Below are 27988 nucleotides of genomic sequence, written 5' to 3'. Positions count from 1 at the left end.
GGAAGCAGGCTCCAGGCTCTGAGCCACCAGCCCAGAGCCCGACGCGGGGCTTGAACTCACGGACCGCGAGATCCTGACCTGAGCCGAAGTCGGACGCTTAACTGACTGAGCCACCCAGGCGCCCCTTAAGATGCATTTCTAATAGTGGGTTTCTAGAATACTGACAGATGTCATAGCAGTACAGACACTCAATTCCTACAGTGCTTTTTTCCTACCGTAGAGCGGTGGCCTGCTAGCCAATGGGCAGAGAACAAAGGAGCACCTGATACAAGCCAGGCCAGAGGGTAGCAAGGAAGGGTGTTAGCTGAAGATCTTTGCAGATGTGATCTTTAATCCTTGAGGATTTGGGGAAATGGGAAAGGTGCCAAAAGACAGAAGACAGATGACCAGGCCTTCAAAAGAAAAAGGTGAAACCCCATCCCTTGCAAGCTTGTGAGGCGGCCTGTTGAGTGCAGGGTGCTCAAGTGTCTGGGAGAGAACACGCAGCTCTCGGGGGGACCCCAGCGACAGATGTGGCCATCATTGTACTGAGGCTCTGGTCACGGAGACCCTGTGGGGTTGCCTGGGCCTGCGGTGGGTGTCGAGCCCCTCACCATCCTGCAGGCGGAAGGCTGTGGCCCTAGAGCAGTTTCACAGCACGTCCTCTGGACTTGTTCCCCAGCAAATCCCAGACATTAAACTCCTTAATGAGAAGCAGGACAGTGCTGGGGAGGGGGCCCTGCCAGCACACTCTCTGCCTGCATGACCTCCCCGGTCCCTTCTCTGAGCCTCAGTGGTCCTGGTCCATAAAATGGGGGTTCTAGGGTTTCCGTGAGAGGCTGGGGACTGTGGTCGGCACAGCCCCCCGCACATGGGAGCCCTAGAGTTAACCGCACAGTGCCTGCTCTACGTTTTGGAGGTGGCACGACTTCTGCCCAGTGAACGGGTGACCTCCCGAGACTGCCCTGCGTGGACTCTGCAGGCTGCATGTCCTCCAAGTAGTCCTGGCCCAGAGCCAAGTACGGCAGCTGGACTGCAGCTCCTCCTCTCTTCCTGTTCGCTCCCTGCCCCTCCCCCTGCCCAGGCAGCACAGAAAGCTGATTGTAAGCAAATTCCTGGCCTAGTACTGGGCAGAAATGGCTGCAAGTGGCCGAGGACTCAGCCGCGTCATAGGTGCCTCTTCTTGCCCTGCTTGGAGAGGAGCTCATTGGGAAGTCAGAGGACGCCTAAAGCCTGAGTACGATGCCGTGGTGATAGGAGCAGGTAACCAGGATGTGCTGGAGCTGAGGGGCAGGAAGGCGGCCCTGCTCAGAGCCCGGGGAGTGGGGGAATGGAGTTGGGGGGGGTGCACTCCCAAGCCCCACCCCTCCCTCTCCTCCGTCCACAGGATGACCAGGGTTTGGGCCAGAACAGAGTCGGGGGGTGGGGGTGGAAAGCCCACTTAGTCTTCGAGCAGGCACCAAGGTTGTGGGGCTGGCTCTGCCATCAACTTGCTGTGTGGTCTGGGGCATACTCTTGCCCTCTCTGGGCTTTGGTGTTCCCTTCTAGAATGACCGGAGAAGAATAGGTGAGCGCAGTGGTTTCCATGTATCTCCTGCAAAATTAGCCCCTTGGCACCAGATTCTTAGAAAGCGTATGGTACACAAGGATTGGAAAGAAAGAGCCTTGGGATAACAGACCCATGAAATCCAGTCATACCAAGTGCCCTGACTTCTGGTCGCCACCACTTCACCAGTAAGACCATGTATCCCCCAAGGAAACCGGAAGGTTCTATAAAGGGGGGTTAGGGAAAAATAGAAATGAGTCGCATGTCTGCAGAGGCTAACAGCCCCTGCTGTCTTTCTTGCACATCTGCTGCACTTCGCTGACCCCCAGGCTACAGAGTGATTCTGACACGTGACTGTGTGAGGGCGTGGGGCTGGGAGAAGGTTACCTTTGCTCAGATCCCTCCATTCACACTCCCTAGGGGCCTCTTCTGGCATTCTCTCCCACTGGGCTTAGACAGAAAATGGCAGGATTGAAAGAAGACGTTCGTTACACAGTTTTTTTGTTTTTTTTGTTTTTGTTTTTTTTTTTCTAAACGTTTTTTTTAATTTATTTTTGGGACAGAGAGAGACAGAGCATGAACGGGGGAGGGGCAGAGAGAGAGGGAGACACAGAATCGGAAACAGGCTCCAGGCTCCGAGCCATCAGCCCAGAGCCTGACGCGGGGCTCGAACTCAAGGACCGCGAGATCGTGACCTGGCTGAAGTCGGACGCTTAACCGACTGCGCCACCCAGGCGCCCCTCGTTACACAGTTTTAAAGCTGCATCCAGTCCTGACATCTCTTCATTTTTGTATGTTCTAAGAGCAGTCATGGCCAGTTAATGTTTTTAACGGTCGCCTCTCCAGGGAAAAATGTGTGCAAACACATATACGTAAGTTTAGTATAAATACTGAAATGAAAGAAGCATAGCACACGATTTTACAAATAAGATCTGCAATACTCTAAATTCCAGGTGGCCAACTGGCTCTCCCCAAATTTCTGGGATTTTTGCTACACTTAGCAACCTTCTGGTTCCTACTGACAAATAAGGCTAGTGCCCAAGGGAATGTTTGACCTTTTGATTGACTTCAAAGAGTAGAAGCGAAGCAAAGCAACAAAGGTACATCTGAACTTCACTTGTTCCATGACGGGAGAGACTTCGCTCAAATAGATCATGTTTTTCCCGTTCTGGGAGAATACTTTCTTAATTCTTTGTGCTTTTTCACGATGGACAGCCAGGGACACAGCACATGGTTGGGTTTCATCTGCATTGTTAGCGTTTTCTCCATTGCTTTCATAACTCTAACCATCAACAAAGCAATACATGGAGCCACGACATGTAATGTTCACTGACTTTCATGGTGCAAATACTCCCACCATGGCCTTCTTCAAGTTACCACGGTGACGCAGTTGCATGTGAATTTGGAAAAGAGCCGCAGCAGCCCACTGTGACACTGTGACACAGCGCAGCCTGCTGACGGCTGCTCAGAGGTAAAAAACCACAAGAGCATAGGTAATTGTGACACATAGTAATATGATGTAGGGAAGTTGACAAGTTTTGCATATGTATTACCTTTGTTTATAATTTATTTCACCATAAGTTTATATAATTTAAATTGTAGCAATGGCTGTGTTTGACAACTGTCACAAACCTCCTGGCTGGGGGAAGCCAGCTGTAGACCTAACTGGGTGCAGTAAATGGCACTGCGCACCGCCCCCCCCCCAACTCCCTTTCTGCCCTTGGTGACGGCACACCCCTCCTGCCTTCTGGCAGGGACAGTTGACTCCAGGTCACCAGATGCCAGAGTGAATTGCCCACATGTGTGTGAGTCTCAGGTGTGAGTTTTTGCTTGACATTGTTTAATTGCTACGCATAAAGGGAAGCCCCATTTAAGGGCTTTTGGGGACCAAGTAAGGAACAGAGTGGCCATCTTCCGAGAGAAGGGTTATCTCTGCTCCCTGAGGTCACACCACTACCTGGGAGCCACCTTGAAGATGACCCTGATTAGTCACTTGACTAAATATGCCTAAGAGTGACCCAAGGAGCTTGTTAAAATGCAGTTCCTGGCCTTGCCCCTGGTGATTAGGATTCAGTGGAAGTCAGCACATCTGACCAGAATTTGGAGTGGGCCTGACGCGGGCGGCTGCAGGCCACATTTGAAAGTCCGAGTCCAGAGCAGCTTCCCTCACAAGCCCCACGTGCCTGACTATCTATGGATCCCTGGAGTCAGGCTGGAGGTTATCAGAGCCTATAGCTTAAGACCCCCTCACAGGGGAAGGAGAGGTCACCAGAAGCCACAGGAGGGCCCAGGCAGGACTGGGGATGGACTAGTGGAGGAAAGAGGGTCCTGGGCTGATGGGATCTTGACCTTTGTCATTTGAGGTCTGTTTGTGCACCTATGGGCTAACGTGTGATGACTGAACTGGACTGAGTTGCCTGGAAGCTTTTATTCAGTTTTTGAGATTTATGATCAGCACTACTCAAGAGACAAATAGCTACCATTTATTGTGGGCCTGCCCAGGGTCAGGTGCTTTACATATATTATTGGTTTTTCTCCCTCCAACACTGCAAGAAGCCCAAAGCTCATGGCAGGTCAGAGTGACTCTCCGAGGGCCATGTTCTGTAAATAGCAGAAACCAGGTTGAGCCCAGGACAGTCTGCCTTTAATTTGATGTATATATTAGAGAGCAGGACTTTTCAAACTGCAGGTTGCAACCCATTCATGAATCCCATCCAGCATATTTTTTAAACCTTAATAAGAAACTTTTCAAAATATATAAAAACAGTATGTTAACTGGTCTTTCCAAATGAAATATAATCAAATGGATCTTCACATGCTTATCACGTGGATGAGTTGATATTGTTCATGAAGCTTTTGTCTGTTAAATACATTTCTAGGTGGGTTATGTACCAAGTCACAGTGTAAAACGTACTTCCTCCTGTGGCTCATGGTCAAAGGGAGTTGAAAAGCTCTGTTTTAGAGGTTCCTTTAATGGAAGAGAAGTTGGCTCAATGACTTCTCAAATTCTGGGAGTCTCTGTGTGGAAAATGTAAAACAAAATCAGCTCAGCCATGAAGAAATCCATCATGTGGGTCATTGCTGCCTCCTATTTATGGATGTTTGTCAAATTAATGGCTGAACGTTTTATTTGAGTGAACGCCGGGTTCAGGTTGGTGCTCAGAGAACATAGTCTTCTACTGACATCCCTGAAGACTCATAGTGACCTTCTGTCACCAAGGAGGAATGTGTGCCAAGTGTTCCAGACAAGGCCTGTCCCCACTACTTGAAAACAACCAGGGCCTGTTCTCTGCCCGACAAGGGATTCTTCATCAGCAGCTCCGCGATATCCTGAAAGTGAGGGAAGAAGAGGCCCTCCCACCCCACCGGCTGTGCTTGGCTCTGATGGCCACATCAGAATGACCTGGGGGCTTGTGAGAAATCCGTCCCAGGGCCCCGCCTTCGCCCTGCTGAGCTGACTCTGGGGAGGGGTTCTCAGGTGGTCCTGAAGCTTCTCGAAACAGGAGAAGCACTTGCTACCAGGGGGGCCTGGTGTGCAACATGGGATCCCAAGTCAAGTTTAGGGCTCCTAACCCAGGGGCAGCCCTCCTAAGATCTTTGGAAAGAAACTTAAACATGTAAAATAGCAAAGTTCACCCAATCAGCTGGCACTCCGTAAGCTGTGTTCAGTTACTTCATTTTGAACTGTTCCCATCTTACCCCAGGAATGTTGGTGGTTGACAAAGACAAAGTCATGTGACTAAAGCCTTCCGGGGCACTACAGTGAACCATGCTTGGGGAGAACAAGCCATGTTGCACAGCAGCCATCCACATGCCCAGCACGCACCTGGACGGCCGGTGATTCCACACCAGACAAGGAGGGCTTGTCTGCCTAGCAGCATACCAGCCACGCTCCCCTTCTGTCCCTGCCACGGAAACCGTGACTCTCCCTCACCAGTCCCTTGCTCATCCCCAGGTGCTGGGAAGCCCAGCAATGCGAGGCTTCGTGAGATAGCTTTTGTCTGATGACTGCGGATTTCTCCTCACCCCTCACTCCAGCGTGGAGCCACTGGCCAGGCCAGGGTGACGGGACATTTTTCGAGCCAGGTCAAGAACCAGGGTTTTCTGACTCCCCACAGACCAGGTGTTTTATGGCATCAAGCTAGATGCTGTTGCAACATCCAACTCTCTGCTACGTCCCCAGGATCTTCATGAGCATGGGGACAGGGATGGGTGACCACGTTCCTCAGGTATATGTCTGTCTGCTTGCTGACCACTGCTGCTCTCCTCCTCTTTCCCTTGTCTCATTGCAGGACACAATGGGCTGGTGGCTGTGAGTACCTCCCCCTCTGCCCCACTTCATGACCCCTGGACATGAGGTTGTCGCCGGAATGTGAGGAAGCAGGCAGGGTGTGGGCCACAGGAGACATGGGGAGGCCGGCTAGCCTCCTCTCCAGGGCACTGATCGGTGGCTGTCAAATGGATTTCTTTGGTAGTTAAGGAGAGTATCAGAGGCTCTCTTTCCTATCCTCTCCATAACATATGTGCATTTCCCCCATGACTTTGGGAGAGTCAGGGAGCTTTCAGAAACAAGATGATGAAGAGGTGGGAGCATATGTAACTGACATAGGCTGGGAGACATGTCAGAGCCTGGAGAGCTGAGGCCTGGTGGGTGGGGCCCTCTGACTGCAGATGAGGGGGCGGTCCTTGTGTATATAGTCCCTGTGCTGCACAGCTGGGTCTCTCCCATGTGTCACCCTGAAGTACCCAGCAGCCACACAGCCCCAGGTATACCCTGGAGACAGCGAGGAAGCCAGGCTAGCAGAGGTGGCAGGGCCCTGCCCCAACACCACTGGCTTCTAGGTCCAAAGCTGAGCCAGGTCAGGGCTATCCTGAGGCTGTGCTTCTCAAACTCTGGTCCCTGTACCCTAGAAAGCTAAAGTGTGTGCTAGAGGTGTTCACAAGACAAGCACGGTACATCCTCCTGAAGCAGAGGCTGCTCTAGAATATCCATACAGGAGGACTTCACAATGCTGGGGAGAGGGGGCCGTGAGACTTGCGTGAAATCTTCATCCTTTTCCCTGACATATTAGTTTTACTTGAACGTTTTACAGGGAGTGCTATGTAACTCAACTGATCAGTAATTTAAAACATTGATTTCATGTTAATATGAACACAGGCGCATCCCCCAGCTCTGCCACTTTCTATCTGTGAAGGTCAAGGCAAGTCATTTAGGCTATCTCAACCACGGTAAAAGAATAAAAATGCCCAGTCTCAGAGTTGCCATAAAGCCAGCAAGTGACGTGCCTTAAGGACCAGCCACACAAAGCCTCACAGATGGGGACTCTTTGTTATTGGAGGTTCCTAGCCCAAGGGAGGTTGGTGTCAGTGCCCTCTAGCCGAAGACCCACCCAGACGCAGCCCTGCCATTCAGGGAGTTGGGTGGTGACTGGCTTGGGGTGGGGGGGGGGGGCGGGAGGCAGCTCAGGAGGAGGGGGTTAAGAAGAGCCTATTCTAGGATATGAACTCTGGTTGGATGATCTGGGGGGCAAAAGAGGGGTTTGCTCTACACTGGATACTGTCAGAGCAGGAATGCCCCTGCGACTAGCATCTCGATAAATCTTATCTATGGGGAGAGGGACCAGTAGGAGGAGAGGATAACTGGTAAGGAAGCAGCAACCACTAATTTTGGCCAAGAGAGGGGGCGGTGTTGGGTATCTTGTGGGTGACCCAGAGCCCTTGTTTTATGTTTGTACTCAGACAAAATTGTGAGATGGGCTTGTTCTGTCCCATTTATCATGGTCTCAGTCTGAGGTTGTCATTCTGTGAGGCTGCTCAAGTGTGATGGGAGAGTATGGTTTACGGCCAAGGGCCAGGCGGCTTCCCAATGCCAGAGTGGCTTTTTTTCTTCCACACTGAGATGTGTCAGGAGTATAGATCCTGAGTCCAGACCATCTGGGTTCAATTCCCAACACCTCTACTCTGTGAGCCTGAGGCAAGCTACCTCCTTTGGGCTCAGTTTCCTCATCTGTGAAATGGGGAGAATCATAGCGCCCGCCCCTAGGGTTGTGAGGTGGATTAAATGGGGTGATGCACTCACAGGGTCTGGCACAGAGTCATTGCCAAGTAAACTTTTAAAAACAAGCTTTCTGAGTTACACCGTTTCTGTCGTTATCTTGGCAGGGATGGTAGTGGGAGGACCAGCAATGCAGGTCTGTAGACTCAGGTCCAGTTCAGTTTAACAGATACTTATTGATTTCCCACTAAGTGCTAGGAAAAATTAATAAAATCCCTGCAATATTTGTCCCCTCGCCCCCCAAATAAAGCTGTGCTGTAACTGTAGCTTCCTCTCTTGGGCACATGCTGTGTGTCAGGGATCAGTGCGTGAAGCAAGCCAAGGGGGTGTTACCATCATCAGGCCCGTGTTTGCACTGGAGGAAACAGGCCAGATGGATTAGGTGCTGAGGCCGCTCCAGCAAAAAGAGGAAGTAGAGTTTGGCGCTCTAGCTTGGTGCTCACTGGGCAAGCTCACGCGCCGCCTCTGTGCTTCTGAGGAGGCATGAGGCTTGCCCTCACCTAGAGGAGATGGGCACCCTGAGCGGGCCTGGGCAGGGTGCAGTGTGACTTCCCAGAGCCACCCAGGCCATGCGGGAGGGAAGGTCACCTTCAGCTGGGACATGGAGGGGCAGGACCAGTCGTGTTGCATCTTGCAAGACATCTGGGAAAGTGCGAATTTACGGAGGAAGCAAGGGGAATGGCATCCCCAGAAGCGGGAACAGCATGAGCCTAGGGGTGGCACGCTGGCCCTGTAGCGAGGACCCTGAGCTGGCAGGTGGGCCCCAGCGATGAAGGGAAGACCCTGTGTACCCCCCAGGCGGCGTACCTGCAGAGACTGGGGGTGAACACGGCAGTCTTTGAGAGACGCCCAGTGATTGGAGGTGCAGCTGTCACTGAGGAGATCATCCCAGGTGAGCCCTGAGAGGTGGTGTGGGGGTGGCAGAGGGCGACCAGTGGTGACCACCGGTGACTGTCTTTATCGGATTCCATTTCAGGGTTTAAGTTCTCCCGAGCATCCTACCTCCTCAGCCTGCTGAGGCCACAGATTTACATCGACCTGGAGCTGAAGGTAGAACTGCCCCCCCCCCGCACCCCCCCCCAGTTCTACCCATGGCCTGATGGTGGGGGAGGGGCGGTTCCAGCTTCCCCACCTGGGGTGAAGCCTCCCTATTTTGCACCCACGTGGTTCCCTGCACCTGGGGTCTCTCTTCTATCCAAGGGTTTGTCTACCCACATGCTCTCCTTGGTGCATTCCCGCAGATGGGTTTTGTCTAGCCTACCCAGTGCCTTAAAAATGGGAAATTTCACATAAAACTTGGACATCTTTTGAAGAACAAGCCTTGTGAACACCAGGCCCATGTTTCTGCATGCAACACTGGCTGGTGCCTTGCACGGGACTGGGGTTCCAGCTCTGCCCGGCCCCATCACCTCCTGGCATGTCACCTGGCCCTCGCTGGGTACCTGCCTGAACCCCTGGGCCTCTGACAAGAGCCCGATTTCTTCCCTCATTAATCTTTAGATCCTGTTACTATTCTCAGTCTCTTGAGCAGGAAGTTGGACCCCAGGGATTTTCAGCTCCTCTGGCTCCTGGGCTGTTTGAGGGGTCCTGAGAACGCTGACTGGCCCCTAGATGACTCCTCTTAGTCAGCTTAACCTTGGGCCACAGGCTGACCCAGCTCTGCCCCTGTCCTTGCAGATCACTGCCTCTTTTGTAAACTCGGTCCCCGCATTTCTGGAGCCCACTTAGCTTCTCCCTGCTTGTGCCTGGGTCACCACTACTCAGGGAAAAGGATCCTGTGTATCATCCATACAAGAAGCTGTGAGCACTTTAGCATCAACTTTGCTGTAAATTGAAAGTTTGAAATTTATAATAAGATCTTCAACCACTGTTGCCTACTTAGAGAGAGAAATCACGGCCAACCAGGCAGGACCGGATGAAATCTAGCCAAGGCCTGGGAAAGGGTCTCTGGTCCGCAGTCCACACCAGATTAGTGCTGAAGGCAACCTGCAAATGCACGCATTATACATAGTGGCAGATGTGGCTGCGGATGGGGGCTGTGGGTAGACCCTCCTTTTGAAAAATGTAACTTCTGAAAACTCAGGATGACAGAATGGAAATTTCCACGAGTGTTCTCTTTATAGAAGTTACTCATTTGAAAATGTTTTCTGTCATAGGGTTCCTTTAACTAGAAACTCCCAAGTGAATTGAGTGTATGACTTGACCCCTAACCTTAGGCTGCATTAATAGGAGCGTGGTGCCCAAATCATGGGACAGAACAGTCCTGCTTCGTGATGCACAGAATTAATCCCGGACGGAGCCTGGAGCACCTTATCGACCAGGACACTGGCAACCTGGAAGGCGTCTACAACAGGGCAACTGAAGTCGTTCTAGGAATGTCCTCTTTCCAGACAACAATAAAGAACAGTTTAATTACCAGCGTCACAACCTGGGCTACAAGCTCTAATGCTCTATCAATTGGGCTGCACCTGTGAGACAAGAATTGTTTTAGTGTTCCCGTTTTATGACGAGGGAACCGAGGTGCTGGGAGGTTAAGTTCACACACTGGGAAATGACAGAATTTGCATCAGGTCTACCTGCCTCCTTCTCCCTGTTCTTGAGGTCCAATGTGCCGCCACAGGCATCCTGATAGCGATCCTGCACGTTACAGTTTGCAATGGACAAGGTCACAGGCAGGAGCTCTCCAGGTGGGGTCTGGGCAGAAGACGGGGCTGAGCTCACACACCCTGGGACCTAACAGTTTTGAATCCCTGCTTGATGGTTTTATCAGCTGCCTCCCAGCGCCCCGTCTTTCTCATCTGTAAGGTGGGGATGGTGATAGTACCTACATGGTGAGGCTATTGTGGTGGTTTTAATAGGTTCGCTCATCATTAGTGCAGTGCCTGGGGCATGGTTAGTACTCAATAATTGTCAGCTAGCACTATAACTCCCATGTAGCAGCTGAGAAAACTGAGGCCGCAGAAAAGGCAGCTGACCCGGGGACCCGGGCCGGCCACTGCCTATCAGACCTGGCCACTACAGGCCTGTCCCCGGTTAGACTAAGCCCTCACCTAAAGTGTGAGGCTAGCCTTTCGTGCCACTGCGTCTCTTCCATCCTTGAGCCAGAGGATGGTTTACCCCACCCACTCGGGGCCTCAATGGGGCCTGCGTTCTGGATCTTAGTTTCCCCAGCTGTCAACAAGAACATCAGATTGGATCGCCTCCCGGGTCTATCCACTATCCTGGTTTGCTTTGATAGCCACCCCACATTAAGCAGTGGAATCCAGGCTGGGAGGGCAGAGTTCTGCCCTGGGGGTCTTCTCTCCTGAATCAGCCAGGGGCTGCCTTATCCTGCTCTTCCTGGGCCAGCCTTGACCTCATTCAAGTGGCAACCCCTTGTCCTCCCTCCCCTCCCTCTCTGTTCTTCCGGGTCTCAACCAGATCAGTGTGCTCCCACTTTGCTCCCTGGAAACCTGATGCAAGGCTCTTAAACTTTCAGGTCTGTCAGAACAATGTGGGAAACTGATGGGACCCTGGGGGACCTTGATTTGAGGGCTGATTCTGCAGGACTATGCTGGGGCCCGGGAACCACACCCTTTAGATCTCCCTTACCTCTGGTCCCTCATATACACCTTGTCCCTTCCTAGCGATTTCCACCCGGGGTGCTATGCATGCTGAGAACACTTGTGGGGAAATCAGAAGAAGGGCTTTGTTTTTATAAGAGAACTGCACGATCTGAACCAATCTAATGGTGATTCAACATCCCTCTTCTGATTCTGACACCACATAATTAAAGCCATCAAGAATGGCAAAGGTTCAATTGATGAGAAAGTCCTGAGTCAGACAAAAAAAAAAAATCATATTCAATTAGTTCTACTTGAAATAACTCTTGGGTCCCTTATCTGGGGTGGGTTATTGATTCGTTCATTCAGTAAACGTTTCTGAGCCCCTTCCCTGTGTCCCGCACTGGGAGAAGCCCTTGGGGACACTGTGGTGCATGGGGGCAGCAAGGCTTCTGCCTTAAGAAGGGAACTTCAAGTAGAGGTAGGTGTTGCCTAAAGAAAGGAAAATAAGACAATATGGTAGTGAAGGACCAGAAGTCCAGCCTGGACTGGCAACCAGGAAAACTTCCCTGAGGAGGTGACATTTGAACTGACATGTGGATGCTAAGAAGTCACCAGCCTTGTGGTCACCTGAGCAGAGAACGTTCCAGTCAGAGGGAAGTAGAGGTGGACAGGCCCAAGGCAGAAGAAAGTAGACCGTGATGGCAGAGGGGCAGCTGAGGGTGTGGGAGAGGGGGTCCGGATCAGTTGACATAGGACCTTGTAGGCTGTGAAGGAGGGACTGCATTTTACTCTGAGTGCCATGGGCAGGAGAAGTGGAGGGATGGAGTCTATGACTTCATGAAAGGTCAGTCCGCCTGCTGGGTGGTGTGGAATGTGGTAGAAGCGGCTGTGGTCTCAAGGAGATGGGTGAGGCGGTGGCTGCGGTAGTTCACAAGATGGTGGCTTGGGCTGAGGGGCAGTGGAGATGGAGAGAAGTAGACAACTTCTGGAGACTCGGCCAGTGAGACTTGGTGACTGTTGGGATGAGGGGAAAGGAAAAGGAGAAACTAAGGATGCTTCCTGGGTGAGAAAGACTAACCTGAGAGAAACCAACCTGAAATTTTCTCCAGCTTGGATCAAATACATTTCCCCATGTTGGTGTTAGAAAGGACTCTGGAGGTCTTCCAGCCCAAACCCCTACCAAACCTTTGGACTCACCTCCACAGAATGCTCTCCCCATGGCAGTCCCGCCATCTGGAATATCTCTGGCTTAGGGAAATGTCAGCTGTAATTGTTGGAGAGGGCTTTTTTGGTTTCCTTGTGTTTTCCAGAACTTCTACTCAGATCTTGTTTCTGTCTCTGGACATGTACCTGGTCTGCAACATGGCATTCAATTTATTCAGTCAACAGAATACGTATTGATTGCACTATATCTAGGTGCTAAGGATATAGCACTGAGAAAAGAAGCTATGCCCTTGAGCTCATAGAGCTGACATTCCACTTGGGGGAGACTGGGTAACTAAGTATGCAGTTAGCCAGGGGGCAGTAAGTGCTTCAAAGACAAATAAAGCAAGACGAGGGGGCAGAAAGTGCTGGGCTGGTAAGGGACACCTTGCTGCTCAGGTGACATGTGAACAGAGCAGTCAGAGAGGAGAGGGAGCTGGCCAAGGATCTGGGAAAGAAGTCTCTAGGTGCCGAATTCATCAGGTTAAACACATTAAATACGTACAGCTTTTGGTATGTCACTCCTACCTCAATAAAGTGGTTTCAGAAAAAAAGAAGTCTTTAGTTGGAATAGTAAGTCTTATTTGTGGGGCCAGCTCAGGCCCCTTGTGTTTTATCTGTACCTCCATTGAAGAAGTAGATGTGCTCTTGGAAAGTTCTGTTTGCCAGTCAAATATTTGTTAAGTCAAATCATATTTTAAATGCATCAAGGGAACTTCCATTTAAAGTGACCCTGGAGTAAATGAGTCTGCAAAGTAAATAAAATTTTTTGATGTGAATAATTTATCTACCTCGTAAGTATGGATTTTCACATAACCATTGCTTTATTGTGTCTTTCTAAATTTTAATTATTTATTTCTGAAGTGGGGGCAGTTATAGACTAGTGCTGAGAGTCAGAGCTTTGGAGTCACAGAGATGTGGTTTTGAAACCCAGATCCACCTCCCAAGGTGACCTTGGACAAGTTATGTCACTGCCCTGTGCCTCTGTTGTTGTATTCGTAAAGTGAGGACAATGTACTTAGAGTTGTTGTAAGGTGATCATTGTAAACCTTAGTACAGTCCTTGGCACAGGGTAGCTTGGTGTGGTGTGGTATAGTGTGGTATGGGATTGTGTGATGTAGTGTGGCATGGTGTGGTATGACATGTTGTGGTATGGCGTGGCCTGCCAAAGAGTGCCTGGGCAAGCACGCTTTTTATGCACTTACATTAGAAAATGTAAGAACCAGTGCCACGTGCCTCGGGGAACTGTTTGCAGAGACCTAAATTGTTGCGAACCCAATCAGAGAAGGGTCAAGGGCAGAGGCCACAGATCCCTTAAAATGTTGCTTTGCTATGTGTGTTCTGTAGAAACACGGGCTGAGGCTTCATCTTCGGAACCCCTACTCTTTCACCCCAATGCTGGAAGAGGGCACAGGGAACAAGGTCCCCAGGTCCCTTCTTCTGGGCACAGACATGGCGGAAAACCAGAAGCAGATTGCCCAGTTCTCGCGGAGAGATGCGCAGGTAGGGAAAGGGACTGGCAACGGGTCTCCTCCTCCCTTGCCAGCCTGGAGGTGGCTCCTGAAAGGAATTGGGCCTGGTCGGAGTCATCCTAGAGCATGTCGTCCAAAGGCCACGAGGGCTGGGACAGGCCACCCCACCTGCCCTAGGAGGGCTCCAGTCTGTGGTAGCCTCTGATCCGAGCACTTCAGAGAGAAGGGAATGGAAGACAGTGATTAAGGCCGGTGGACACTGGAGACCCTCAAACCTATGAGGCCACTGTTCAGGTGGTCTCTGCTGGCTGAATTTCAAAAGGGAATCCACCGGTATGTACTTCTACTACGGTGCTTTCCATCTTTCCTGCTTACAACTAGAACTCCAGGTGGTTATCAATATTAAAGTCCATGAAAGCCAAAAAAGAGGAATGAAGGGAGGATCAGAGACAATTATGGATAGAATGAATTGGATCAGGAATTTAGGACAAGAGATTTGTAATATTCATTCGATCTGGCATTAATCCCCAGGCAGCCCAAGGCAAGAAATTGTCCAGGATGGCATGCCGGTCTGCTGGAAGGAGGGACATAGGTCTGATGGAGAATGCATAGCTTTCCCTTGGGATTGCATTATAAGGAATTTGTTGGGTACCTTCATGTATATGAGTCATTGCATAATCTTTTTTTTTTTTTAATGTTTATTTATTGTTGAGAGAGAGAGGAGGGGAGGGGCAGAGAGAGAGGGAGAGACAGAATCCAAAGCAGGCTCCAGGCTCTGAGCTGTGAACACAGATCCCAATGCAGGGCTCGAACTCACAAACGGTGAGATCGTGACCTGAGCTGAGGTCAGATGCTTAACTGACTAAGCCACCCAGGTGCCCCTTGAGTCATTGAATAATCTTATGGGCCTGGTGTGACTGGTGTTGCAGATATAGATTCTTTAAATGGACATATTTTTGTACCAAGCCTAGACACAAGCTGAGGCATAGTATTAACTCATGTCTCAGTGAGGACAGTAAGGAGAACCTAGGTTAATACAATCCATGTGTGTTGCTTTTTGTACTCTATGGTTGAGTAAAACCAAGAGAACTGCAGACACACAGAATCTCTCTTCAGCCAATGGTTTCTAAGCCTGGCCGATGAGCAGAATCACCTGGGGAGCTTGCTTTTTCAAAGTGCTTCTCTTTTGTGCAGTAGGCTGGGGACGCCTGCCTCCACCCTCTCCTCTAAACCCTGACCATGTCAGATGCACCAGAGAGGATTCAGGACAAGGCCACGTCCCCAGGCCTATAGGACAGTGGCTGAGGCCTTGCGTGCTAGTGACCACAGGAACAGGAGGCAGAGGCCACATCCTGGGGTGGAAAGTAAGGAAACCGAATTCCGGTTTTATCTTTTCATGTTGTCACATTAAAGGCCTACTGTAGAGAAGGCTGCTAAGGTCATTTTTATCAAGACTTCTCAAATGTACTTCCACACAGAACTTTTCCTTCTGTAACCTTATTAAAATTCCATGGATATATTCATGAGTATAGATGAACCAAAAAATTAAAAGGTGAGGGCTGAGGATTGAGACAGGGCCCTGGTGGCAGAGGCCTCCATCCCAGCTCCTGTCACCCACCCAGTGAAGGAAGGGTGGGTGTCCTAACCACTCTGTTGAAATGGATTCTGAAAAAAAAGAGAAAGAGAGAAATGGACTCGGCTCGGGGGGGCTTGTGGGGCGATGGGGAGTAGGCTTCTGTTTCTGGATAGGACAAGAGGATGGAGGGGATTTGCAGGCCAGGAAACAATAGTCATCATGCTGGAATACAGGGGAAGGGATCTTTCTTTTACCAGTAATACACGGGAAGACAGGACTGAGAAGAGAAACTTTAAAGTGGTTTCACGGTTTATCACAGAAACCACATCCTAGGATACTTGCCAGTTTTCTGTGGCTGACAACTGGTCTTGGCCAGCATAACTCCTTGTCCCTGCCACCACCCTACTGGCTCATGTACTGCTCAGGATTTCTCCGACCTCCCCTAGCGCTGACATCAGCTCACAGACCCAGAACTGGGAGTAATTTGCCTGAGGAGTCACGGAGGCCTGGCTAGGAGCAGCAGGCCACATGGGGGCGGCATGGAGGGCAGAGCAGTGGGGCAATGTCCTTGTGGGATTCTAAGCAATGGGGCCTTGACTCAGGGCTCTCTGTTCCAGGCCTTCCCCAAATATGAGGCATTCATGAATCGGTTGGCATTAGCCATAGACCCTCTGCTGGATGCAGCGCCGGTGGACGCAGAGGCCTTCCAGAGGGGTTCCCTGCTGCAAAGGCTCAAGTCGCTCTCCACCCTCAAACCCCTGCTGCAGGCAGGTAAGTCCAAAGTGCAGGCATCTGGGTATGATGAGTGACCTTTGGGGACTTGAGCCCATTTTCCCGATGATTGGACCAAAGCCTGAACCTTCTTCAGCCTGCCACCTGCCACCAATTAATAGGGGCTGTCCGAGTACTCTGGGGAGAAGGTTTTTGCCCAGCCCGCCCTAGAAACAGAGCCTGAGAAAAGGCTTATATGCAAATAGTTCACTTTGAAGGGTGACCCCAAGGAAAGGAGGAGTGCAACTGGAAAGATTTCCAGCGGGAGACGCTGCAGAGTTGCATGGACAAAGTGTGTGGATTCGGGGAGGAGTGAAGGACCGATCAGAGCCAATAGAATCTATCACAAATGCCAGAAGTAGACACTGCCTCTCGGATGACCAGTCCAAGAAGCTTCATGCGACGAAATGTATTAAGCAAGTGCTGTGTGCCAGACACTAAGCTAGGCACTGGGGCTACAACAGCTAAAGATCACGATCCGTGTCCTCAGAGCCCTTCTGCCCCGTGAGCCTCCGGCGTAGTGTGAATCAGCCTGAGAGCAATGGCCTGGCCAAGCTGGCTGCCTCCCAGGGTATGGGCCTTACAGAGTTCGAAGTAAGGGAATAAGGTACAACTTAACATTTTCCCAAAAATAATTCTAACAGCTAAAATGTATTAAGTGCCTATGAACTTGCAAATGCTTTACATATGTCACTCAGTCCTCACAGTAGCTCCTGGGATATGAAATATTACTCCCATTTTACAGATAAAGAGGTAGGAGCAGAGATATCATGGATTGGACTGACTCTTTCTTGCCTATCTCAGCCTATGCGTTATGGGTCTTCTCTTTTAGGTCGTGTGCTGGGAGCCCAGCTGCCCCAGTATTACCAGGTCCTCACAGCTCCAATTACAAAGGTGAGGGGCTCCCCAGCCTCAGGCTGGACCCCACATTGAGGGGGACTGTCCTCCCCAGGTCCCTATGCCCTTCTCCCTGACATTTTGCTGTCCTAGGTGCTGGATCAGTGGTTTGAGTCCGAGCCTCTAAAAGCCACTCTGGCAACGGATGCTGTGATTGGAGCCATGACAAGTCCCCACACTCCGGGGAGTGGGTGAGTGTGGGGCGTGGTGGTGAGGGGTGCAGCGAGAGCAGAGTGAATCCCCCACAAGTGCTAACAGCTGCTATTACCGCTCACCGAGCTCTCTGGGTGAGCCGGGCACGAAGCCAAGCTCCCATCTAACCCTCAGAGCAACATCTGAGAGCCGTGGCTCAGAGAAGGGGCAGGTCTTGCCTGAAGTCACACAGCTAGTGGTTGCAGAACTGATTTCCAGCCCACGTTGTCTGACCCTCCAAAATCCTCCTTCTTAGCCACTACTCCTTACTGTTTCAGCGAGAAAAACCTCTCTCCCACTGGTATATCTTAACATGAACAACTTCCCACTCTCCTCCTCCTCCCCCCTTCCTCCTTCTTTTGTCTCTCTCTCCCTTTCACTCCTTCTCTGTCTCTCTTTTTATCTCTTCTCCTCCCACAAAGTCCCATTAGCCCTCCCACACACACACAAAGTTCCTTTCCGTGGGTTCCAAGACACTCACACACACACACACACACACACACACACACACCTTGGTGAGGGTGGAACACTATAGGTGGGGGCTGTGTTGACAGCCTGATCCAAGAGGGGGCAGGCAGACACAGTGAAGTCTGTACCTATGGGATGAGTTAACGGCCACTTGTAGGAGCAGGAACGGAGGGTGTGTGGGGTGTGTGTGTGTACGTTTGTATGTGTGCATGTGCGTGTGTGTGGTGTATGTGTCTTGGGATAGAGGATACTGCCAAGTGTTGGGCCATTTCTGGTGTATCACAAGATGCAGCTAGAAGCTGCATCAACGTGGCTTTTCTCTCAAAAGATGAGAACCACCCTTGGAAGTGGTTTTTCAACACACATTAAGCCAGCTCTGAATTCCCCAGGGCCATGGAAGAAGGGGGTTGGCAGCGGTTGCCATACTTTGGCCAACTCTGTGATCCACCAGCCAATTTGGATGTTCCAGCTGGTGCCTTCTGTCCTTTTCTCTGTAGGTCTCCAGGAGGCCTAGCTACTGCCCAGTTTATGAAGTGTGCCTTTAAGTAATTTGTTTCTTCATTAATTCTTTCAGTCAATATTGATGGAGCACTTCCCTGTGCCAGGACCTGGGGCCAGGTAGTGAATGGAGCTGAAATCCTAATAGGAGGGGTAGACACAGAGCAGATGATGATACCGGAGTTCTGTGAGGGTTAGGATGGGGGTAAAGCAGGGAAACAATGCTGTCCAGGGTCAGAGAAGGTCTCCAGGAGGAAGGCATGTTTAATCTGAGACTCTCAGGACAGGAGGAATTAGGTAAACAAACACGAGGGAGGAAGGGGCCTTGAAGCTGCCAGAACAGCATGTGCAGACACTGGGGGCTGAGCACAGATGATGCGGGGGTTTGCTTTGGCAGGAGTGCGGACCGCAACAGGGAGCATGGTGAGGGAGGAGGCTGGAGCCCCGGAGGTCATTTTCAGAGACTGGCAATGACCCTGAGAGCAGCACCAAGCCAGTGAAGGCATCAAAGGAGAGAAGTGACAGGACTCAGCTGGGTTTTGAGATTGGGCTCCAAGCCTGCAGGAAAGAAAGGGTGGGAGAAAGTGGTCCAACCAGAAGAACATCAGTGCAGCAGTTTAGGGATGAGAGGAGAGGCCTGGATCAGGGAAAAGGCCTCAGGGAGCAAGAACTGGAAAGTTCTTTGGGAGGCAGGGTTGACGGCACCTGATAGCATGGAGGCAGTGCCCATTCAAAGGTTGTTGGGAAAGGCAGCACAGGGGGAGGGAGAGGCTAATGGCACCAGAAAGAAAGGTCTATTTTGCACCTAAGCTCTGGGATTAAATCCCAGTGGTCTGTCCTCAGGTATGTGCTGCTACATCACGTGATGGGGGGCCTGGAGGGGATGCAAGGGGCCTGGGGCTATGTCCAGGGTGGCATGGGTGCCCTCTCTGATGCCATCGCCAGCTCAGCCACTGCACATGGAGCAAGTGTCTTCACTGAAAAGGTGAATGTCCCCCTACCCCTTACCCTGATTATTTGCAAGGATCTCAGTATAGAACCAAATGTCATATTCAGAAGGTCCTCCTTTAACTGAGGCACAACGTGGGGCTTGGAATCAAGGGGCTGAATTTATGTAGCCTGTTAATGGCTGGGCAGCTGTCAACCAGGTCCCCGTTCTTCGGACCACCCCTTTTGAATTCTCTGGCCCCTAACCCCGTTTGGGCTGAGCCTTTCCATTAGAGTGAGTGGGCTAAGTCTTCACCACTTTGCTGCAGAGCCCAGCAGGGTGGCTTCAGGCTGCGGAAGCTGGCAGTGCCCCAGAGCAGCACAGACAATGGAAATCCTCCAAGATCCAACTGTATTTTTCTTCCTGGGGGGTTTCTGGGGCCTCACTCTGGTGGGCTCTAGGCAGTGGCCAAAGTGCAGGTGAGCAGCGAAGGGCGCGTCCAAGGAGTGGTGCTGCAAGACGGCTCGGAGGTGAGGAGTAAGGTGGTGCTGTCCAACGCATCTCCACAGGTCACCTTCCTGAAGCTGACACCACAGGTAAGGCCTGAGGGTGGAGGCAAGCTGTCCGCCAACATGGGGGGTGTTGGTCAAGGGAGCCAGGACTGCATGAGGACGGGAGATGTAAGTGCCAGGTATCTGCACTGGGGGAAGCCATCTCTTCCTTACCCAACAGGCAGGTAGCAAACAGGGAAGAAGCCTCACGGGTGGGAAGGAAGGTCCGAAGGAATGAGATGACCTAGGCCATGCAGCTGGCGATTGGCAGAGCCGGAGCTAGAACCCGGGTCTGACTTTTAATCCAGAGTTACCCTACTACCCTGATTCCCCCTCTAGCCAATGCTAATTCCAGCATCTGTGTCAATTATCTATGGCCATATGGATGCTCAGCTTGTGGGCATATATTAAGAATACTGATTTAGCACACAGAACTAGAGAATTCAGTTGAACTTGGCTGAGTTCAGCCGATCTGGGCTTGCTCATGTACCTTCCATCAGCTGTGGGTCAACTAGTGGGTCCTGTTCATCTTGGCTGGCTTCACTTATGTGCCCAGGTTGGCTGGCTGGGGCTAATCCAGGACGATTTCTGCTGGAATGACCAGGTTGATTAGCTCTGCTCCATGTGTCCTTCATCCTCCAATGTGAGTCCAGGCATGTTCTCAGGGCCTGGCAGAGGACAAAAGTGAGCAAACTCATTCATGCAGGTGCTTTTCAGGCTTCTGTTTGCATCCTACTTTCTTACATGAACTTGTCACAAGCGCAGAATCACAGTAGGAGGATGTTACAGAGGTGTGTGTATCTAGGGAGGGGTGAGGATTGGGGGAAATTTTTGCAATTGATCACACCTTCCCTGTCACCAGAAGATATGATAATATGTATATGAGTATGGAGGTCCCAACCATTCTTGGGACTACCTGGGGGGGAGGCGGGGGGGGACAAGATACCACTTTTTCTGAGTAATTCCACTAAGAAAATTCAACAAACATCTGTTCAAAAGCATCTTGTCAAGACAATTCTGAAATAACCAAGATTTACAAGAGCTTGGAGACCAGAGGAGAAAAGGGGCCTGTAGCCCACTGGCCATATCCAAAGCAGGAGCTGGTGTGGGCCATATACATTGCTCTGGCAGAGCTCAAAGGAAGAAGTGATTAGTGTTAAGCTGGAGGGGATCCAGGCTGACTTCACAGAGGAGGTGCTTTGGCTGAGCTCTGAAGGATGGAGAGGATTTCTGGCAGTAGAGGTTGAGGGACCATCCTGAGCAAAGGAAGAAGGCAGCCCCTTGGGGCCTCAGCCATCCCCAGGCGTTTTCATGGAACCTTCTTCCAGGAATGGCTTCCTGAGGAGTTCGTGGACAGGATCTCCCGACTAGACACCCAGTCACCTGTTACCAAGATCAATGGTAAGAGGCACACCAGACTGCAGAGCTGTCTCTTCTGACATTACCTGAGTGAGAAATTTCCAAGTCTGGGAAGAACTGGCCTACATCATCACCTCTATTCTCTGCCCTCCAGCCTGCCCCCTAGTTTGAAGGTGAAACACTCTTTGATACTTTTTCTTTCCAGTCCATCACTTGGGTGAGCAGGGTGATGGGTAGAGAAGGAGGATCCTGGGGTCTGAGGACATGGGCCTTTGGGCCCTCATCCTCTTCTTTGGTCCATCAGTGGCTGTCGACAGGCTGCCTGACTTCCTGGCGGCCCCCAATGCTCCCGGGGGCCAGCCACTGCCCCATCACCAGTGCTCCATCCACCTGAACTGTGAAGACACCCTCCTCCTCCACCGGGCCTTTGAAGATGCCATGGATGGCCTGCCTTCCCACAGGTGGGTGGCCGCTGGGCTTTGGTGTCCCCTGTTACAATCTTACACGCATGGGCCAGGTGAGGGGTGGGTGAGGGGTCTGTCTAGACATGGCAAGGATTGCCTCTTCCTCCTGGTGTTAAACATTCACAGTGTCTCAGAATCTGCCTAAACCCATACTTAAGTCCAAGGATAGGAAGTACATCTAGACAAGAAGCCTGTGGGCCAGGGCAGGTAAGGAGTAAAGAGTAGGACATGGTTCAGCTAAGTGTCACGTATTAGCAGGAGAGCAAAGGACTGCAGAGAAAACAGCACTGGCCTTGGAGAAGAATTGCAGAAAATGTTTTCTGGGAGAGAAGGGGTTTCTCTGATTTGGCAGCCCCATCAATGGGCACACACTCACCTGATTCCCCTGCTCCATGTTCTCTTGTCTCTGATAAGATGCTTTCATAGAAAACTTCTAAAAAGCATTTCCTACCTCCCATCCCAGCTGTCTCTCCATCCTTCTGGGAACAGGCAGGGACCTTACAAGAGCAAGTATCTCTCCATACTGTCAACTTCCACCAAAGCCTGTTGAAAACCTTTTCTGGGCGGGACTCTATTGAGTACAGGTTGGGGGAATTGGAGGTCAGGCAGGGGCATGAAACAGACACAGAGCTTATCGTAAGGCAGGCACATAAATATTTATAGCATGAGGTAAAGAGGACAAGTGCCCTGAGAGAAGGGTAAAAGGCAATGCCCATTTATTCATTCATAAATATTTTGGAGCCCCTACTCTGTAACAGGCTTAGTCCAGGAACCTGGGCACAGAGTAGCAAGCAAAGTCAACATGGCCTCTGCCCTCAGGTCACTGACCTTCTGTTGTGGAAGACAAGACAATCAACAAACATGCACTGATAATATGGAGAAAAATAGGTCAGAAGAAGGGAGGATTTGCTAGCCTTTATAAGAAGGTCAGGAAAGAAAGGCATCTCTGGTAGCGTGGCACCAGAGACCCAAAAAATTGAGAATATAAGTCTTATCAATATCTGAGGGAAAACACCCAGGTAAAGGGCAAGTCAGGTGCAAAGGCCCTGGGGCAGGAATGGAGTAGTGTGTTGCAGGCACAGGGATGTGACCAGAGAGGCCAGAGGAAGAGAACCTGGGAGTGAAGGGAGGAGTGGGGGGGTGGTCCCAGAGCTACGGCTGCTGTATCCTGCTGGGCCCTGGAAGCTACTCCTGGCTTTTACTCCAGGAAAGTTTGTGCACAGCCTGACTTACATTTTGGAAAGACCCCTCTGGCCACTGTTTGGAGAAAAAAAGGCATCTGTTGCAATTGGTTACTATTGCAGAATCCAAGAGACAGAGGACTGTGGCCCAGACCAGGGTAGGGGTGGTGGAAGTGACAAGAAGTAGCCAGATAGGGGTACCTGGGTGGCTCAGTCAGTTAAGTGTCCAACTTCGGCTCAGGTCATGATCTCATGGTTCGTGGGTTTGAGCCCCGCGTCGGGCTCTGTGCTGACAGCTCAGAGCCTGGAGCCTGGTTCGGATTCTGTGTCTCCCTCTTTCTCTGCCCCTCCCCCACTCATGCTCTGTCTCTCTCTCAAAAATTAATAAAACATTTAAAAAAATTTTAAAAACAACAACAGCAAAAGAAGTAGCCAGATACTGGGTGTTTGAAGGTGAAGCTGGCAGCATCTGCTGTTGGACAAAAGTCAGGTGTGAGCAAGAAAGAGGAGCCGCTAAACGATGGTGTTTGTCTTTACGAAGAAGGGGGATCTGGTGTGTCTGGCTGGGGAGGAGCAGGCTTTAGGCATTCGGGTTTGGACAGGTTACTCTGGAGCTGCCTACTGGACATCCAGGTTCAGAAGACACGTTGTAAATGAGGGATGCAGGGAAAAGGCCATTTCACGTGGCCTGAAGGTGGTCAGATGTGGAGATTAGAGGGAAAACGTGCCCCAAGGACACGGGGCATTGTTAGCAGGGGAGGGGGTGGGAAACCGCTCAGGGTTCTGTCTGCTGGCCACAGCCCCGGAAGCTCTGATTTCCCCAGCCTGCTCAGGGAAAGGTGACCGGGGATGAAGTCCGGCTACCTGAGCACCTGCTGCCCTAGGCCTGGCCCCTTCCCTCCTTTGTTTGTGCTGCCCGCTGGGCCCCGGAGACCTGAGAGGCCTGGCAGAGCCCAGGCTGTAGTGGAGGAAGGTGGGGACAGGCACCCATTGGGGAAGGAGGCTAAAGGGGACCAGAGGCCCTGGGGCGGGGGGTGGGGAGGCTGGTGAGGGACTGGGAGATCCTCTGGAGCATTCTGGACTGTCCTGGGGGACACGGAGCCCGTGCAGGCAAGCAACCACCACAGCCTCGAAGAGACAGCGACCTTGGCACCAGGTTACCCCGGGCCTTCCTTCGTTATGTCCCTGGCACCTCAGAGAAGCTCCCAGCCCTTCCTTCAGGGCAACTGCTCTTCTTTGCCCCTGACCCTCTCTCCTCCCCCATGTGGCAGGCCTATGATTGAGCTCTGCATCCCTTCCTCGCTGGACCCTACCCTGGCTCCCCCCGGCTGCCATGTTGTCTCGCTCTTCACACAGTACACTCCCTACACGCTGGCTGGAGGCAAGGTGTGGGATGAGCAGGAGAGAAACGCTTATGCAGACAAAGGTAAAGAGGGCCAGACCGTCCTGTCTCCAGAGTGACCGGTGGCCGTGCAGCCCCACTGGACCCCTCTCCTCCTATCTGCTCATTCAGGATTAACAATGCCAGGTCCTGCCCCCAAAGGGAGAGAAGAACCCAAGGGAACCCAAGTCAACACAAGGAGTGCCTGCTAGGGTCCGGCACTGGGCTAAGAAAGCCTGAAAGACACGATTCCTGTCCTTAACGTTACTCACAGTCCAGTCGGGATTTGGGGGGATGAATAGAGAAACCAGTCTTACAATACAACTTACTCTGTGAGTCGAAGAAGGAAGGTATGTGCCAGAGAGATAAGGAAGAGACATTTGAGCTGGGTTTTAAAGAATGGGAGTTGGCCAGGCAGCAATGGGCATTCCAAGCGAAGAAACAGCTTGAGCAGAGCAAGGAGGTGAAGAAAGCTTTGCATATACACGGGAGACAAGTAACTTTGTGTTTAGGGCTGGGATGAGCAGGTGGGAAAGTGGGGTGGACCCAGAGGCCTTTGTAATGAATTATTTACTTGCCCATGGACTGTTTGTGTATTTTTTGCTTATTGAGATATAATTTGCATATGATAAAAATAGACCCATTTTAAGTGTGTAGTTTAATGAATTTTCACACATGTGCCAAGTTGTACAATCATGGCGTCTCCTCTTCTTCCTGCTCACACCATCTCGTTTCTCTGCTGTTCTGTAATCAGTGTTTGACTGCATCGAGGCCTACGCCCCTGGCTTTAAGGGCTCCGTGGTGGGCAGGGACATCCTCACACCGCCTGATCTGGAGAGAATTTTTGGGCTTCCTGGAGGGGTGAGTATAAGGCATCCCTCATCACATTCTTCTCCCTGCACCCCCACTCCCTGGCCTGCCCACTTGGTTTTATCTTGTCTCTCCACACCCAGCCCGTATCGAGAAGGGAGGACAGTGCAGAGACCACGGTGGAGAGGGGACAGAGAAGTGGTCAGACCTAGGGAGTGGGGAGGAGTAAGATCAGACAGGAGAGGCAGTGCCTGCTGAGAAAGTCACCAGGATGTCCCCTGTCTGGACATCCATGGCCACCTCTCCCATCTGGCTTTCTTCAGAGGGAGCTCCCCTCTTAAGGTAGCAGGTCCTTGGACTTTCCTCTCTGATTTATCAAAGCCTTGTTGAGACTGGAGGCAAAGGGACCAGTTAGGAGGCCAGGTCCATACTGCAGCCACCAGCTTCACGTGGCTCTTGGTGGTTTCAGTGGGTGAGGCCAAACTGAGGCGGGCTGTACACATAAAACACCCACCAGCCTGCAAAGGCTTAGGACAAAAAAAAATGGAACACATCTCATTAATAATATTTGTATTGGTCACATGTTGAAGTGATAATGTTTTGGCTCTGTTAGGTCAAATAAAATATATTATTGACATTCATTTCACCATTTTCTTTTTAAACTTTAATGTGGCTCCTAGAAAATAAAAATTGCATATGTGGCTCATGTTATGTTTTTATTGGACAGCGCTGGTCCAGATCTAGAGTGCAGAAGGCCAGACGGTGGGAAGGGAACAGAGTGGATGGTTATGGGAGGCATAGGGCAGGCTGAACTGAGAAGTCTCAGTGTAATGTGGTCAGGGTGGAGGTGACGTGAAGGGTCCACCTGGAGGCCCAGGCGGGGAAGGTGATGTCGCCCACCGAGGTGGGGAAGGTGGAAGAGAGCAGACTTGGGGGGTAGGGGAGGAGGAGCCCAGCTTGGGACATGCTGACGTGGTTAGCAGGAGGGACGTCAAGCAGGTGTGATCTTCTTGTCCAGACCCGCCCTGCAAGTTTGACCTTCCCCTTCCCCTTGCTCCCCCTGCCCCCACACCTTCCCAGCTGCTCGGACCCCAGCCAGGGGAGCAGGACCAAGCCTGAGTACCCTGTCCCTGTCTGCCATCCCCTGTGACTCTGCTGGGGCTTGGACCCCTGGGACCCAGGCTCAGGTGGGTGTCTTGGCCAAGGAAACATGAGCCGGCTGCCAAAATAGGTCAAATCCTCCATTTTTCAAACAGACTGAGGAGGATTTGTAGTCCTTGGCAAACACTTAACACCTCCCTCTTCTTTCCCTCTCACACTCTGAAGGTGCTCCTCACCTTTCTTTCCTCCTGAAAAATGCCTCTGGAAAACTCCATCCCCAGCCCAAGGACATGCAACTGTCCTCTCTCTCCCCTCCCCTTTCCAAGAAAACATGCTGGAAGGAAGAGAACCTTCCTTGGAGAAGGGGAGGGGAAGAAACCTGCAAAGGCACGAAAGACCCTAACACTCCTATGTCAACGACTGTGGCCCTGCCTCCCGCAGAACATATTCCACTGTGCCATGACCCTGGACCAGCTCTACTTCGCCCGCCCCGTGCCCCTGCACTCCAGCTACCGCTGTCCTCTCCAGGGCCTGTATCTCTGTGGCAGCGGTGCCCACCCTGGTGAGTGACGTGGGCCCTCTTCCCTGTGCGGGCTGTGGGGGCTGGCTGGACGGCAGAAGCTTGCTGACGGGGGAGAAGGGGGGCAGGGAGAGACGGAGGGGAGCAAGGAACTCCCATGAGAACAGGCCATCCCCATATTGGGGATTCTCAGTGCACAGGAAACAGGTGGGAGGAGGGGACTCTGCCAGCTGGCCACACCCTCGGGGTAGCTCCCACCTCCTCCAAACGAGGTTTAAAAATTTGCCCCAGAGGCGGCTCTCCAAATGCCAACTTTGGTTGTGAAAGACCCGTGTCCCTGAACTCCCCCTCCAGATGTCAGACCAGTGAGAATTGGTAACATTACGTTTCTTAATTTAAAAATTCTTGCCTGCGTCCATTCCAAGCCTCGCTGACCTTGCCAGGGCTGCCATCCCCTGTGCACATGCCCCAGAGGGGTCTGAGCTTCCACCCCTTGCCCCTTGAACCTTTAGTCTGACGCTTTAGTTTCACACCCAGAGGGTCTCCATCCAGTGCGTTGGCTTTCCAGACTGAGGGGGCAGGTGCTTGGACTGTGCACTGGGCCCCCTGCCCAGAGCTCTGAGCAGGAAGCCTGGAGGTGAGCCCAGAATCTGTCTTAATAGTCGTCCCAGTTCTGATGCTCACATCCCCAGCACCGCCCTGCAGGTGCCCATGCTCTGCTTCCTTGCTGGCTTCCCCACGAGCTCTGGCCCCACCTGCTCCCTGGGGACGGTCGTGAGCACCGCTTAGGTTCACGGGAGACTCCCTTCCAGGAGGAGGCGTCATGGGAGCCGCGGGACGCAATGCAGCCCATGTCGTCTTCAGAGACCTCAAGAGCATGTGACCCTGAACCGACTCTGACCCAGGACAAAGAATCCACCCTTGAGATGTTAAGTCCCCGTTGGGTCAGTTTCCCAGGATACGGCAGACAAGCCCTCATGCTCAAGGCACTATTTTAGGAGAAATGTACAGGTTACATTTGATACTTGTTAACCTGGTACCCATGTCTTCATGAGTGAACCAGTTTTGTGTTATTAAAAACAATGTTTTAGGTAAGTGGTTTGCGTCTTTTCTATACATTACTATATATTTTGTATGCTTTAGTAGACGCAGAGGTATAGACACGAATATAGATAGATATAGCTATAACCACCTCATTACTTAATCTCGCTCAACTCAGATTTTTCATCTGTAAAGGATTGGCTCTAAAGATCAGGTAGGACAACAGGTCATACTTTAGTCCAGTATCTGGCACACACCATACACATTCAGGGCACGGTGATGGTCCAGCTGCTAATATTATCCATGAAGGTCCTATTGTCATCTTTGTGTTCTGAGGAAGGGCGTCTCTTCAGTGTTCTTTGTTTAACTTAGCACCTAGAACTGAAAACAGCCTGCTGGAAGCAGTGTGACCAGGACAGAGCAGAGTGATCTTCGGGTCCACTGGGCTTT

At 51.5% G+C, this 27988-nt stretch overlaps 1 protein-coding gene and 1 long non-coding RNA gene across 10 annotated transcripts; both read left to right on the top strand.

The window, feature by feature from the left end:
• Window positions 1-31: 31 nt before the first annotated feature.
• Window positions 32-27592, top strand: PYROXD2 (pyridine nucleotide-disulphide oxidoreductase domain 2). Of its 9 annotated transcripts, none has more exons than XR_009252505.1 (16): window positions 39-1242; window positions 5818-5837; window positions 8379-8472; window positions 8557-8630; window positions 13676-13831; window positions 15994-16147; window positions 16980-17041; window positions 17138-17235; window positions 19046-19187; window positions 19592-19726; window positions 21010-21082; window positions 21345-21501; window positions 23957-24111; window positions 24821-24927; window positions 25957-26063; window positions 26419-26539. XR_009252505.1 is itself a non-coding variant. In XM_058697421.1 (16 exons), exons 1-16 carry the CDS (start codon window positions 353-355, stop codon window positions 27395-27397), a joined length of 1806 nt encoding a protein of 601 aa, XP_058553404.1. In that variant the 5' UTR covers window positions 40-352; the 3' UTR covers window positions 27398-27592. The 9 variants fall into 9 exon arrangements, 6 of the variants coding, with proteins under 6 accessions (XP_058553406.1, XP_058553404.1, XP_058553402.1 ...); XR_009252504.1 differs by having other exon boundaries at window positions 26203-26446; XM_058697421.1 differs by lacking the exon at window positions 25957-26063 and adding an exon at window positions 27310-27592 and having other exon boundaries at window positions 40-407; window positions 26304-26539.
• LOC131493192 (uncharacterized) lies at window positions 8661-9996 on the top strand. Its single transcript, XR_009252508.1, has 2 exons — window positions 8661-9380; window positions 9810-9996. It is a non-coding gene; the product is annotated as an uncharacterized LOC131493192 (long non-coding RNA).
• Window positions 27593-27988: the final 396 nt, after the last annotated feature.

This window comes from Neofelis nebulosa, chromosome 13 (genome assembly GCF_028018385.1).
Source record: "Neofelis nebulosa isolate mNeoNeb1 chromosome 13, mNeoNeb1.pri, whole genome shotgun sequence".
Lineage (NCBI taxonomy): Eukaryota > Metazoa > Chordata > Mammalia > Carnivora > Felidae > Neofelis > Neofelis nebulosa.
The sequence above is the reverse complement of the archived record's forward strand: the minus strand, read 5'-3'. Positions and strand labels throughout refer to the sequence as shown.